The following is a 13,859-nucleotide window of genomic DNA, read 5'->3' on the forward strand; positions in this document are numbered from 1 at the left end:
TAGAAGAAGTAATTTTTTTAATGAGATTTGACTTTGGTTTTCGAAAAATAATCTGAGAATATATATCCCAACCATAAAATAAAATAAAATAAAATTAGCTAATAAACCAGTAATTAAATTAACACCTAGTACGTACGTACACACAGATAGAGATTAGTATTGTGATGCTATAAACCAGGAGCAGTGTGTTAATTACAACTCACTGTATACACATGAGTGGAGGTGCGATTTACTGGCCAAAGAAAGGGTGGATGAGAGCAATATTAGCTAATAACATTGTGCTGCCAAGCAATTATGGGTAATTAATCAAGGTTTTAGTTGTTAATTATTTCTTGTTTATTTATTTATTTATTTTTATATATATACATATTGTTGAAGTGAGTTGGCAAAGTGTGAGAAAGAGAGTGTGAAACGGACTTGACATTAACAAACACCCTCTCCCTCCCTTCCAACTGTTAATTTTACTCCCTCCCCTTCTTGTCTCTAATTTTGTCATGTTTTCTGCTTGTTTTTGGCTGTAGTCTCCGTTTCATAGCTCTCTCTCCCACTCTTTTTTTTTTTTTGTCTAAATCTTGAAACTCTTGGCCTATTTATAACTAAGTTGATATATATACCTTGAAAACTCAACAAAGGTTATATTTTCCCACATACTAATTCACAGTACTTGACTGTTCCATTGGGTGTCCTTCTAGACTCTAAAAACTGTCACCTAAAACAGACTTTTCTCTTACATTACATTCTTTATATATCCCTCTCCTCTCCCATTCACTATTTCATATATAGAAAGCCCACTCCCTTGATCACCCCCTTGCTTCCTTCTACAACATCCCATCAATTCTCCCTTTCTTTCTCTCAGGTGGTGGAGAAAAATGGAGGCCTCAGAGGAAGTCACGACCCGTGTTGCGAAAGGGAAGAGAACAAAGCGGTTGAGGGTTCAATCGGCAATCCCTTTTGGCTTAACAACTGATTCATCAAGCGGAGATGGTGGTACCAATTGGTCACCAACAACTTCCATCGATGAATTTCAAGATAGCACTGAAGAAGAAGAAGACATGGCCAATTGTCTTATCCTACTTGCCAAAGGCCATTCAAGAGATTTCCCAAAACAACAACAACATCATCATCATCGAGATCATGATCATGATCATGATTCAAGAGGAGGGGTTTACACCGCCAAATTCAGTAGTAGAAAATTCCTAGAAACCGCTAATTCCACAGGTTCTGGCAGGGTTGGTTACTATGTTTATGAGTGCAAAACATGTAGCCGAACATTTCCATCTTTTCAAGCATTAGGTGGACATAGGGCTAGTCATAAGAAGCCCAAGGCAATCCACAATGATGAGAAGAAGCAAAATCTTTCGATATCTTCTGATGAAGAAGATGGACACTACAAGAATGTTTCATCTCTTTCTCTTCAATTGAGTGAAAACACAACTAATAGAGGTACGTACAGCAATCACAATAAAGGCAAGATTCATGAGTGCTCAGTTTGTGGTGCGGTGTTTACATCAGGACAGGCCTTGGGTGGTCATATGCGGCGGCACCGGGGTCCTCTTGTGTCTAGTACCACAGCCTTGTCATTAACACCAATGACTATAGAATCTGAGGAACCCAAGAGAGCAAGAAACGTACTTTCTTTGGATTTGGATCTCAATCTTCCAGCCCCAGAAGATGATAAATTTGCCTTTGCTTCCAAGCAACAACAAAAACAGCAGCAGCAGAAGCAACAAAACACATCTCTTGTCTTCACCAGCCCGGCTCTGGTGGATTGTCATTACTGAAGAAGGTTGTATTTTTCTTTTTATTTTTTTCTTCTTAAGTTGTTGAGGAGTTTATTTTGTTTTCTTCTATTTGATCAGACATGGCCATTTATTATCGATTCACCAGATAATTTTTTTTTAAAAAAATTATCCCTTGTAACTTGTAAAGATCATAATATAACATTCTTTTAATTCTTTCAACTATTTAGCCTGATCAAATATCGCTATGTAGTGGACTTGAATTGCTTGTATGAGCTAGCAATTTCCGCTGTCAAAAAAAGACTCTAATCCATGAGAAGTGCATGATATGCAGGCATCTTTTTCTTTCTCTTTATCACTAGTTTTTGTTCTTTTTGAGTGGGAAAGGAATGTGTTGCACACTTGAGAGAGAGTGTTTAGCTCGTGTTGGTCACCCCACCAAAGCCAAAAAGTTTGCTGCTTTGGTTGATTTTCTTTGTTTCATTTACAAGAATGCCTCCCTGCGCTAGCTTCTCTTTCCTTCTCAAGTTCTGGTGACAAAAAATAGAATAAAAATGAAGCATGATAACATAAGAAGAGCCAGTAAGGAACTGCATTTCCCATATAAACAATCAACCTCTTGCCCCTTTTCTCTCTTAAAATAACATTTTTTTTTAAAAATGCCCTCTCTACTTATCTACTCTTTGTTCTTTTCTTGGCTTGGTCCACCTTCTTGTTAGCCACTACCCTACTCAATCTACCTCAGCAGTATATGCCATTAATTATCAACTGCTTCAAGGCCTAAGATTTAACATGTTGAAATTAATGGGGCTCTAAACCTTTGGATTCTTCTTCTACTTCTCAACTCTATGTGCTCTCTCAGTACTGCATGTATGCAAATGTATTAACACTGCATTTACATCAGATCTGATCAATTAACTAAGCAGTTAGGATCAAATTCTTGAATGACAAGCAACAGTAATTTACTAACCCCTGGACAATGAATTACTACCACCTTACTTAACCATCAACAGAGGTGTCATGGGAGAAGTTTTTAGCGAATATAGCAATCTGAATTGTTAAGTACCGAATTATCACATCTATTAATAAAAGCAGGCCGCTCGACCCATACAAAAAACTTATGGCATAAGCAAGCATGCATGTGTTAAGCATAAAGTTGGCGATGATTTCCATCAAGGGATTAATGAAGACAATGAGCCTTGTACCAAAACCTTGTCCAGGTATGACATTTTCTAAGCATCATTATTTAATTAGCTGTTCTTAAGTAAGAGTGGCTGTCTAGATAGGAGAGCAGCTGTCGGTCTACCTCAGAGAGAGCGAGCGAGAGATGTGTGATTGTGAGGTCGCCAATGAGGGAGTCTAGTTGTGTAGTTAATTAGGGCTAATTTAGGAGTTAGGTCAATTCTATGAGGTACATAATTAGACACAAGTTGTGAGGTTAGAGGTGAGTGAGCCAGATTGCGCACCAGTGATAGACGTCGTGGCCTCTTTCCTTGGTTTAAGAGGAGGGCATGCAATTAAGTCAATGCTTTTCTATGCTATCATCTCCAAGTCCAAACATAGATAAAAAAATAACTTCAAAGATAGGATGGGCAAATTAAGAGGCTAAAACCTTCTTCCATTTTATTTTTTTTTAATTTTTTGAGTTTGAATGTTAGTATCATGATCATTCAAAAATTTATTTTTTTTCGGATACGGCGAATCGATAATGTATGAAAATAAAATCTTAAGATTATCTCAAAAAAACTAGTCTCAATTAATATACATATTTGTTCAAAAATGAGTTTTATGGTTGAAATTAAATAAAACATCATAAAATATATCAATTCAAAATGAATGATTTTTTTAAGACCTTGTTTATTTTTTGAAAACAGTTCTATTGAAAGTAAATTTCTAAAAAATTAATTGTTTTATAATATTTAGTAATGTCATGAAAAATATTCTGAGAAAATAAATTATTTTCTAGTATTTAATGAAAAATAAGTTGAAAATTATTTTTTTATATTTGTACATATCAAGTAAAATAAGTTAGAAAATAAATATTTTGTAGTTATTAAGTTTCTTAAAATGGTAAAATTCTTATTTTTATCAAACATTTTTTGGTGGTAGGAGAACATTGAAAATAAATTTATTTTCTATGGTGTTCTAATTAATTTCATAACACTTGAAAGTATATGATTATTGTATAATATAATATGTTTTGTATTTGAATGTATTTTTTAACAATATTTTATAAATTAAAGTACTATATTTACTAATATATCAAATAAATATATTGTATTTTAATATATACTAATATATTGTTTTCTTTATAAATATATTAGTAATTTATTGTTTTTCTCATGATATTATATTTTAAAATGTTTATATATTAGTATTTTATCATTTTAGGTTTTGGTTGAATCCTTCATGAAAAGTGTTTTTTTGTTTTTTTTAATTAAAAAAATACTTTCCTTCATCTAAAACGTTTTTTTATTAGAAAGTGAATTATGTTCATTAGTTTTCCACAAAGTAGCCAAGCATAAAAGAATTCAAAAGGTAATTTTCAAGAAATTGAAAACAAAAAAAAAATTGTGTTGTGTCCTTTGATTGATAATCTATGAATTGAAAATAATAGTACTAAAATAATGTTTGGTATTTGACAAGTTGTAGTTTACTTTTTAAATTAATAAAACATGCCTTAGCTAAATATTATATTAATACTGAAGTACATTTAAACTATTGGTCCGCACATCAAATGAATATATTATTTATATTATTATCTCAATTTAATTACAATAATATTATTAAGGGGTTGGAGAAAGAAATTTCTCATTAGTTTTTTTTTTTAATCCATCTTAATGCACACAACTTGCCCAAAAAATATTATATCATAAAGTCAATACTTATGGTTATTACTTTATCTTAGACCCAAAGAGTCTCCATAAAAAAAGGCCAACTACAGTTGAAATCAGGGCGTGAAAACTAACGGCAGCACAAAGAAAAAGAAAGCAACGCCAAAACAAAAGTAGAATGGCCCATGCAGGTTTCGAACCTGCGACCTTCGCGTTATTAGCACGACGCTCTAACCAACTGAGCTAATAGGCCACTTGATGCTATGGCACTGATTTATATATTACTTATTATATTCTTTGTGAATTTGAGACCAATAATTTCACATCATGCAACTTTGAGGATAGCTAACATTTTGTTTGGTTCTGCTGCTGCAATCGAATTTAATTATAATATTTAATTTAAGTTAAATTGATAAATATATTTAGGAGAAATAAAATTTATTTTTTATATGTTATTTTCATCTTATTTTTTCAAAAGTCCTTTTTAAAAAAGCTAGATAGGTATTTTAAGAAAATTAATTTTAATATTAAATTATTATTTTTAGAATAGTAAATGAAAAAAGTTGACCATTAATATAGTTCTATAATATTTTTAGAGATTAAATTTCAATTGAGATTTCATTTTTAATATTTGAGATGGTTTCAAATATAATATTTCAAAACATAAAATTTTATTAGAATTTCTATGCTTTCCAGAAATGATGTAAAAGAATTGAGTCGGTAATTTAGATCACCATATAAAAGACATTCTTAGAAACAAAATTAAGAAATCAAAACGGTGGAAACAGCCGTTTCTTCTTTGGTTCCTTCCTTGCATTTTCAAATAGGAAACAGTGAACTTGAATAAAAAGGCAAATATTGTGCATGCTTCTTCCCATGTTTGTTCTTCCTGGCTTCCTGCATCTAGCTAGGATGGTAAATATAAATATTATTTTACAAAATTCTTTTTCTTCCGGATTTTAATGTGAATCTTAAATATAAAAGCTTTTCGATCCTTGCATCATTCCTCTCAATTTTTGTGCCTCTTGGCCTCACTTTCTTTCGCTTCAACTTCAAGAACTTGGCCTTGCTTTGTTAATAAAAGAAGAAGAAGAAGAAGAAATCAAATTTGGGAGTCGAATGAAGGACCTAGCACTTCCTCAATTTAAGTGGAAGAATTCTCAAGGAATGTCTTTTAATGTTTTTTTAATTAGCATTGACATAAAACACCCAAAAAGAAAGAAAAAAATGCAAGGCTTTCCAAGGATGCGTCGCGCAAAATCACTGAATTCTCGGATTACAGAGCCACATGCTGGAGTTTCATTTCTGTCACCTTCGACTTCAGGCTGTGATGAGCTATTGCTGGCCGAGGAAGAGCATTGAAACCATGCAGATCACAGTGATGTAATAATACCTACAAAGCGTAGGCAGCAGTGAGAAAAGAGACTTAGTCAAATTACAAAGAGGCATATCCCTTGTAAAATTATCAAACTAATTAGTCCCCCAACTATCTATGATATATGAATTCTCAAAGTTTTCTCCAAACTATAATGGGAGATTCAATTCCTAAAGTATATTAGGCATTCTTCAATTGAATCCTTCTGCTTGAAAGCAGTACAATTTCTTAATGGAATGTCAAAGGAACCTGATTTTAAATTGTTGTAATTGTTTTTTATTTAAAAAAATATTTTTTCAAAATCTTCTCATCACATATATATTTTTAACAAGGTATTAAATCGCTTTAAAAAAAGACATGAAGTATTATTATTTTTATTAAAACTTTTTTGTATACCATGTTATTTGTGTCGATGATGCCTGAGAAGGAGAAGGGTTAGCAGGAGCAGGAGCAGGAGGTGACGGAGGTCGAGGAAGGGGAGGAGAGGGAGGAGCTGAGGGACCGAAGGCTCCTGTGAACAAGTAATAAATAAAATAAATAAAACATTGTTAATTTTGAATAGAAATACATCACAAAAACAAGAAATATATATATATATATATATATAGGACAAAGCATTTACCACATAGAAGAAGGTTATCTGGGGGTGGTCTCTCCTTGGCAGGGTTGGGGTCAGCATCATAAACTCTCAAGTAGAGTTGTTGGCCCAAATACCAATTTTTCAAACTTTGTGATCTCAAATTCCACATCCCAGGATTGTCAAGGTATGCATAGACTGCAGTCCACCTTTTAGGATAAACCTAACCACCAAGACTATATTGTATTTACTAAAATCAATCAATATTCATTTATGTTTTACTTTTTAAAGAAATTATTTGGTTAAATATATCTATTAATATATACCTGAATGGTGGAACGAACTACAGGATCATAAAGATTGTAATTATTACGAGATTCAGGAGTCCAGTCTCCATCACCAAAACTACATATTAAAAATTAAAATTTTATATTTAATTATGCATATTAAAAAAAAAAAAAAACAAGGTTGATGTTCATTCTCGTGTACTTACCCAACAACATAGAAACCGTACCCATCCAAATGCCAAGAATCTATAACATCTAAATCATTCTTGAGCACAATTTCTAACCACCCTTTATGGTTTCCACTTGCTACAAAAACTCCATGTCTTAGGTTTCCATTGCTAGAGTTAGTAGAGAATTTATCAAGTTCATAGACTCCAGACCCATTTGTCATTAGATCAGCCAGCTTTAATGGGGTATCTGTTTCTGTGTACCACACATCGTTCACTGTGTAGTAAGACACGCCATAAGTATCCTGAGCTCTTGATCCTGTGAGGATAAATGTCTGTGACAGTGTCACATTGGTCACGTTGAAGGTTCCTTGTGGATTAGGCCTAGCAGCCCCAGTAGTCATATTCCACCTGAATTCACAGATAAAAGATTTGCAAATTCTGAGAGTTTCCTAGCAGAGAAGGAAAATATCGAATGTAATCAAACAATTTTTACTAGCTATCAAGAAGATTTACTTGATTTAATGAGAAAAAGAAAGGAAGATTTACTTGATGGACTTGGCTTGATTAATGGAGAATTGTAGATCATATGGGTCAGGTCCACTTGGAAGAGGTCCAGTAGCCATTGTACTAGAATTGAGATAATGTAGCACCCCTACGCCCACAAGATTGCCGTATTTTGTGGTATTAACCATTTTTGGTGTTGCCACAATGTAATAATCAGCTGCCTTTTGGTCAGCTGTGACAAGAACTGAGTAGGATTGGCCAACATGGACATCGAGGGAGTCCACCATTATTTGATTAGTGTATGATCCTTCAGTTTCTACCACCAACATGTGATGATTCTGAATCCTAAAATTGAAACTCCATTGATTTCCCACGTTGGATATCCTAAATCTGTATGTCTTCCCTGCATATCACAGAAGATACGAGAAAAAAGAAGAAGAAATTATTTAATTTCAGAGTGCACCAATTAATTTTTATAGCAAGCAATGGGACCTCATTACCTTGAGCAACCGTGAAGGATTCATAAACTTTCGTAGAAGTATTCAAATATGGGCCTTTTCCATTCATTAAAATCCAAAGAGGGATCGTGAAGTTGTCTATCAGCATGTATGCAAGATTCTGCATCATATTATATATACCAAATTAATTAGTCATCATCAAGTTAAAACCATAACGGTATTCATTAATTCATAAATACTTAATGATTACAGATAAATCTCTTGAATAATATCAATATTAATGTTAATAAATCACCTTGTAATTCTCTGGATACCAGTCTCCAATGAGAAGGTCAAATTCATCTTCAGGTCTAGGGAAAGGTACGCTGATAACATTACGATTGTTAACTCTAATGGGACCAAACCCTCCCCCAGCCTTCTGGTTGTTGATGGAAGGGAAGTAAAAGAAAGAGCCAATTTGGTCCTTGACTTGGAACACATAGGTCCAATTTGAGCCCGGCACGATTGGACAGTTCGTGCCGCCCACACCATCTTGCCAAGAGTTCAGCCTTTGTTGTATCCCATTCCTGCACCGTATACACACGCCATCAGGACCATTTAAAAACCAAAAGAGGATCTTGATGAGCAATTATTAAAGAGTTATTGCTGATACCATGTAAATAAAACTGGTTCGTCCATATCGTTAAACACATTAATATGGATCATATCATTGGTTGTGGCATTGATAAGGGGTCCAGGGAACTTCCCATTGATGAGGATAACCTGTTAAAAAAAACACACAAACAGATATATCCATGCAAATTAAGAAACCAAGATGTATGCGAGTTAAAGTAAAGATGATTTATAGTTATGATACATCAGTACCGGTTGTTTGTTGGATACTGGGCTCATAGTTCTGTCAATTGTTACGTGCCATTCTTGAAAGATTTCCTCACTCTTGGCTATCCCGACGAAGAGTATGAGAGTGGCCACAAAAAACAGTTGTAGAATTTGATTGCTGAAGATGGCCATATATATGTTTTTTCCCCTCTTGGAGGCTCGTCACCCTAATCAAACTAGAGGCATTAATTAATTACAGTAATCAAGATCAAATAGATGAAGCAAAACAAAAGGGAAAAGAAGGGAGGATAGAACTGGAGCAAGAACACGAAGAGAAATAACTTGGTTGAATTGCAAAGGTCAACGTACTGTATATGCATCAATGGAGCCAAACTTCGGAGTAGAAACACGCAGGCCTTGATATGTTCAGCACAATGCTTCTTGTTAAGTTATCGAAGCAAATACCAATGTCTTGCGTGTGAGAAATCACCTAGTAATCCAGATTTGCCAACTCATCTTGCCGCCTTGATTGGTCCTTCCAAACATAAACAGACGGGTGGTTTTTTTTTCCTCTAAAAAGCTTTAAATATTAAGTAGGAGTCTCCTAAACACACATATATAAACAGAACCATCACGAGTCATAGAGGAACTCTATATTGTATGCATGTGTATACCTTTTAATTTTCTTGTTATAATGATTTTTTAAAAACTCTCTTTCCACCCGAAACGTGGATACTCACGAAATAAGATTTTTTTTCTCTCACCGTGATCAAACTATATTTTAAAAAAGTTTGAAATTAATATTTTTCAAAGTTTTTTTTATCGTTTTTGATATATTAATATTAAAAATTAAAAAATATATGTTATTTTAATAAATTCAAATAAAAAATATTTATAACCTAGTTCTTGATTGGCATAATAACAAGATGACGAGAATTTTCTTTAGATGATGTGCGAAGAGTTTGTTTCATAGCAATTGAAAGAAAAAACACATATTAGACAAGATCATGGAATTGAATCGATTGTTATAATATATTATATCTTTAGTTTTCAAAATACTTTGAAACTATTAATTTAATATTTACCCTCTCACCAGTAATGCTTCCATGTCTGAGCTTTTCGAGTTTTCAGTCGCCTTCCTTCTTCTTTTTTCACTGCCAATATTGGCGCCGATTCAATTAGACCTCGCCCATTCCCGGCCCCGTCTAAGTCAGGTGTGAAAAAAATCAACCATGTATTACCTAATCAAAATTCAATTTCTTAAAATTATATTATTTTTATTTATTTATTTTTAAATGATCAACACCGTTAACTCAGCCGACTGATCAGGTTGAATCCTAATTAATTTAATAACTATTTCTTCTTCTTTTTTTTAAGTTTTCCATGCCGCTCTTATTTCTTTTTCTTTTTTTTATTGTGATGATGACATTCTATATTAAGGGAAAAATGGATTTGGATAATTTATGAAGAATCAACTCAACTCAATCCAATCCATATTGATATTATTTTTATTAATAAAAAAATGAAAAAAAATGAAAATTATATCATGATAATAACAGACAAAAAAAAAAAAAAAAAGAGCCCAACGATTGACGGGCCATGGTATATATCCAGATAAATAGCAAGGTCTATGATTTCGTTGCTCAGAAAGCTATTGATTGCTCCCAAAACTGGTGGGTGGCAAGGCTTGTGCTATGTTAAAATAATTATAGGTTGTCCTCCTGCATGTCCTTTCAGTCTGTATCTTTGATTCTTTTAGTGAGATCCAGTCATTCAAAGCAAGAGATTTTTCCCGACGATGAGGCGACGGCGACGATGATATATGTAAAACTAGTACTACAGGTGAATCAAATTCAATATCTATAGATACCATATGACTAAAGTTCAATTACAGTAAAAGTGTCTCAAATGAAATATATAATTTTTGTTCTTGCAATACAAAAAAAAAATGATATTGATATTGCAGCAAGGCATCCTAAAAGCCTGTATTAATTATTATATAATCCACTGGCAAATAAATATTTTCCTCATTATTACAAATTAGTACCACTTGGATAATTATTTGATGAAATGTAAATAAATTCAGTGTAGGATAACAATTTAATTAGAAAGATTGTATATAAGCCAGAAAACCCTTCAATATCTTGTTTATGAATTATGACTTGATCAAGCCTATCAGCTGTCATCAATTCACCATCCTGGAGATGGAGCAGGGCCTGGTTCGCTGGCCGGAGCCTCAGATTCACCAGCAAAAATACCTATTACAGGCAACCAAAATTACCAACAAAGATGACTAAATTAGATAAAAGGAAATTATGCTACAAGTTCATGAAAATCGCACTAACCACATAGAAGTAGGTTATTAGGTGGTGGACGCTCCTTGGCAGGGTTAGGATCATCGTCAAAGACTCGAATATACAGTTCCTGGCCTAAGTACCAATTTTTCAAGCTTTGTGACCGGAGGTTCCACATTCCAGGATTGTCTAGGAAAGCATAAACTGCAGTCCATCCGTTGGGGTACACTTGCACGGTGGACCGGACAACTGGGTCGTAAATATTGTAATCATTGCGAGCCTCAGGTCCCCACAATCCATTGCCAAATCTGGAAAACAATTTCACATAAATTATGAGTCAATGTCTCAGCTTCGGAAAGGAATTATAGAAGCGGTGATGGTTTAGGTTTTTTACCCAACAACGTAGAACCCGAAACCGTCTAAATGCCATGCATCCATGGTATTCAAGCTATTTACAAAGACAAGTTCTATCCACCCTTTGTGAATTCCAGTAACAACAGAAACGCCATAAGCAGCTTTAGCATTGACAAAATTAACTGGAAACCGATCTAGTTGGTAGACACCAGACCCGTTGACGAAGTGATCTGCCAGTTTCAATGGGGTGTTTAAGGTGTAGTATGACACATTGTTGACAGCATAGCGTTGTGCGCCTTCAATTTCTGCCGTTGATCCATCTAGGATGAAGGTTTGAGACAAGGTAACATTTGTTACATTAAAAGCTCCTTGTCGGTTAGGCCTTGCAGCCCCTGCTGTCAGGTTCCACCTAGTATGAAGAAAGCAAGCGAGGAAAAGTACAGGACAAGCATGAATGAATACCTTAGAATTGGAAGAGGTTCAGGCCTAAAGACTGAACAATCATTCATGAACAAATACACCAATTGTTTCATAGACCTTATGGAAAATTATGAATCTTTTACTTCAAAAAACATAATGGCATTACTAGTTGAAATTACACTATATTTGTATAAAAATCTTTAATGAATTGCAACCTTTTCCAAATTTACCTGATAGATCTTGCTTGATTGACCGAAGAATCCAGATCAAATGGATCAGGACCTCCTGGGAGAGGACCCTTAACTGGTGTAAGGGAGTTCGAATAGTGCAGCACCCCTACACCATCGAAACCCCCAGGACTGCTAGTGTTGAGCAACAAAGGGCTTGCCACAATATAGTAATCAGCTTCATTCTGATCAGCTGTGACGAGAACTGAGTAGGATTGACCAACATGCACGTCAAGAGAATCCAGTGTTATCTGATTGGTGTAGGACCCTTCTGTTTCTACCAAAACCATCTTATGATTTTGAACCCTGAAGTTGAAACTGAATGCACTCCCAACATTTGATATCCTGAATCTGTAAGTCTTTCCTGCACAACAAATGCAAGCGAAAGCCAGTGCACATTAATCACATAGCACTATAAGCCTAATGGACCTCATCCCAAATTCCCATAATTTAGGTTTTTCTTTTTTTTTCATTTTTGGGGTGGGAAGAGGTTATTTTACCTTGTGTGACAATGAAGGATTCATAGGCTTTTGACAATGAATGGCCATAAGGGCCTTTTCCATTCATTAGAATAACATCTGGGGTGATAATATTTGCCGTGGAGGCCATCATTGATCTGGTTTTCTGTGAAAGTTTCACACCAATAAATATGGGTTGTCATTAAACAAATTCGACAAGAAGTGTCATGTGTTCTCATGAACAAATTTCGGTCACTCACATTGTAACTGTCATAAAACCAATCACCTATCAGAAGATCAAACTCAGCTTCTGGTTTTGGGAAGGGGACAGCGATAACATTGCGATTGTTGACTCGAATTGGCCCAAATCCTCCAGCAGCTTTCTGGAAGTTGATAGAAGGAAAGTAGAAATAACTGCCAATTTGGTCCTTGGTCTGAAACACGTAAGTCCAGTTTTTACCAGGTTGAATAGGACAGTTTGTCCCAGAAACTCCATCCTGCCATGAATTTAGCCTCTGTTGTATACCATTCCTACAGGAGCATTACCTTAATTAAAGCATAATTTTATTCCAAAAATTGTATGGATACATGAGATGTTAAGACATGAATTCAAGAAAATTTGCTCTGGTGCATTATGATGAAAACCATCATTCTTAAAGCAAGATATTCTTTGCTGGTACATTACCATGTAAAGAGCAAAGGCTCATCCATATTGTTGAAAACATTGACATGGACGAAATCGTTTGTTGTAGCATTGATCAGAGGTCCAGGGAACATACCATTGATGGTGATAACCTGAAAAAATGAACAATTATTCCACTATAAAAACCAAAACCACAGCTTGGCAGGGTTAAATGCAAAGAAAGCAACAGAAAATGATTGATAAGTTCATACTGGTTGTTCAACTGTAACAGGTCTGATGGTATTGTCAAGCGCAACATTCCATTCAAGAAAGACATCAATCCCACTAGCTCTCGCAAGGCACACTGCTAGCAGTGCTGCACACACTGTTAGTCCCCTTAGGTAGCCCAGAGAAGCCATTGCAAAGCACAAAGTGCGTGCAATTGAATTCTCTCTTTCAGAGTAGATTTTGTTATGCACCAAACAGCTTTTATATCTATGCAGCTAAGGTTGGTGGTCTTGTTTCTTGTAAGAAAAGGAGAGAATAGAGCTGCCTAAGAAAGGGTCAAGAAAAAACGAACAGAAGGGAAGGAAAAAATTATAACTATCAGTTTGGTATGAACGCCTGGGGAGTGGATGTGCTCTATTATTACATGGATATTACGATGCAGTCTTGGCTAGTCTTGTACAGGAAGCAGGGCAGCCGGCATGCAATGCTGGTT

The 13,859-nt window shown here is 34.7% G+C and overlaps 3 protein-coding genes and 1 non-coding gene across 4 annotated transcripts; 1 reads left to right on the plus strand and 3 right to left on the minus strand.

Annotated features, from left to right (window-relative positions):
- Positions 1 to 521: 521 nt before the first annotated feature.
- Positions 522 to 1,961, plus strand: LOC133705952 (zinc finger protein ZAT5-like). The gene has a single exon (XM_062131411.1). The coding sequence runs from the start codon at positions 870 to 872 to the stop codon at positions 1,779 to 1,781; it is 912 nt and encodes a 303-aa protein (XP_061987395.1). The 5' UTR covers positions 522 to 869; the 3' UTR covers positions 1,782 to 1,961.
- Positions 1,962 to 4,752: 2,791 nt separating this feature from the next.
- On the minus strand, positions 4,753 to 4,826 carry TRNAI-AAU (transfer RNA isoleucine (anticodon AAU)). Its single transcript has one exon. It is a non-coding gene; the product is annotated as a tRNA-Ile (tRNA).
- Positions 4,827 to 5,849: 1,023 nt separating this feature from the next.
- On the minus strand, positions 5,850 to 8,955 carry LOC133705771 (monocopper oxidase-like protein SKU5). The gene is made up of 10 exons (XM_062131156.1): positions 8,809 to 8,955; positions 8,597 to 8,706; positions 8,240 to 8,510; positions 7,987 to 8,104; positions 7,529 to 7,889; positions 7,019 to 7,390; positions 6,852 to 6,930; positions 6,571 to 6,748; positions 6,368 to 6,459; positions 5,850 to 5,966 (listed from the first exon to the last, which is right to left on the minus strand). Exons 1-10 carry the CDS (start codon positions 8,953 to 8,955, stop codon positions 5,850 to 5,852), a joined length of 1,845 nt encoding a protein of 614 aa, XP_061987140.1.
- A 2,148-nt stretch (positions 8,956 to 11,103) lies between these two features.
- LOC133705772 (monocopper oxidase-like protein SKS1) lies at positions 11,104 to 13,557 on the minus strand. The gene is made up of 7 exons (XM_062131157.1): positions 13,411 to 13,557; positions 13,202 to 13,311; positions 12,777 to 13,047; positions 12,559 to 12,682; positions 12,062 to 12,422; positions 11,452 to 11,820; positions 11,104 to 11,365 (listed from the first exon to the last, which is right to left on the minus strand). The coding sequence occupies exons 1-7, from the start codon at positions 13,555 to 13,557 to the stop codon at positions 11,104 to 11,106; spliced, it is 1,644 nt and encodes a 547-aa protein (XP_061987141.1).
- Between the last annotated feature and the right edge of the window lie 302 nt (positions 13,558 to 13,859).

Source organism: Populus nigra, chromosome 10 (assembly GCF_951802175.1).
Source record: "Populus nigra chromosome 10, ddPopNigr1.1, whole genome shotgun sequence".
Classification (NCBI taxonomy): domain Eukaryota; kingdom Viridiplantae; phylum Streptophyta; class Magnoliopsida; order Malpighiales; family Salicaceae; genus Populus; species Populus nigra.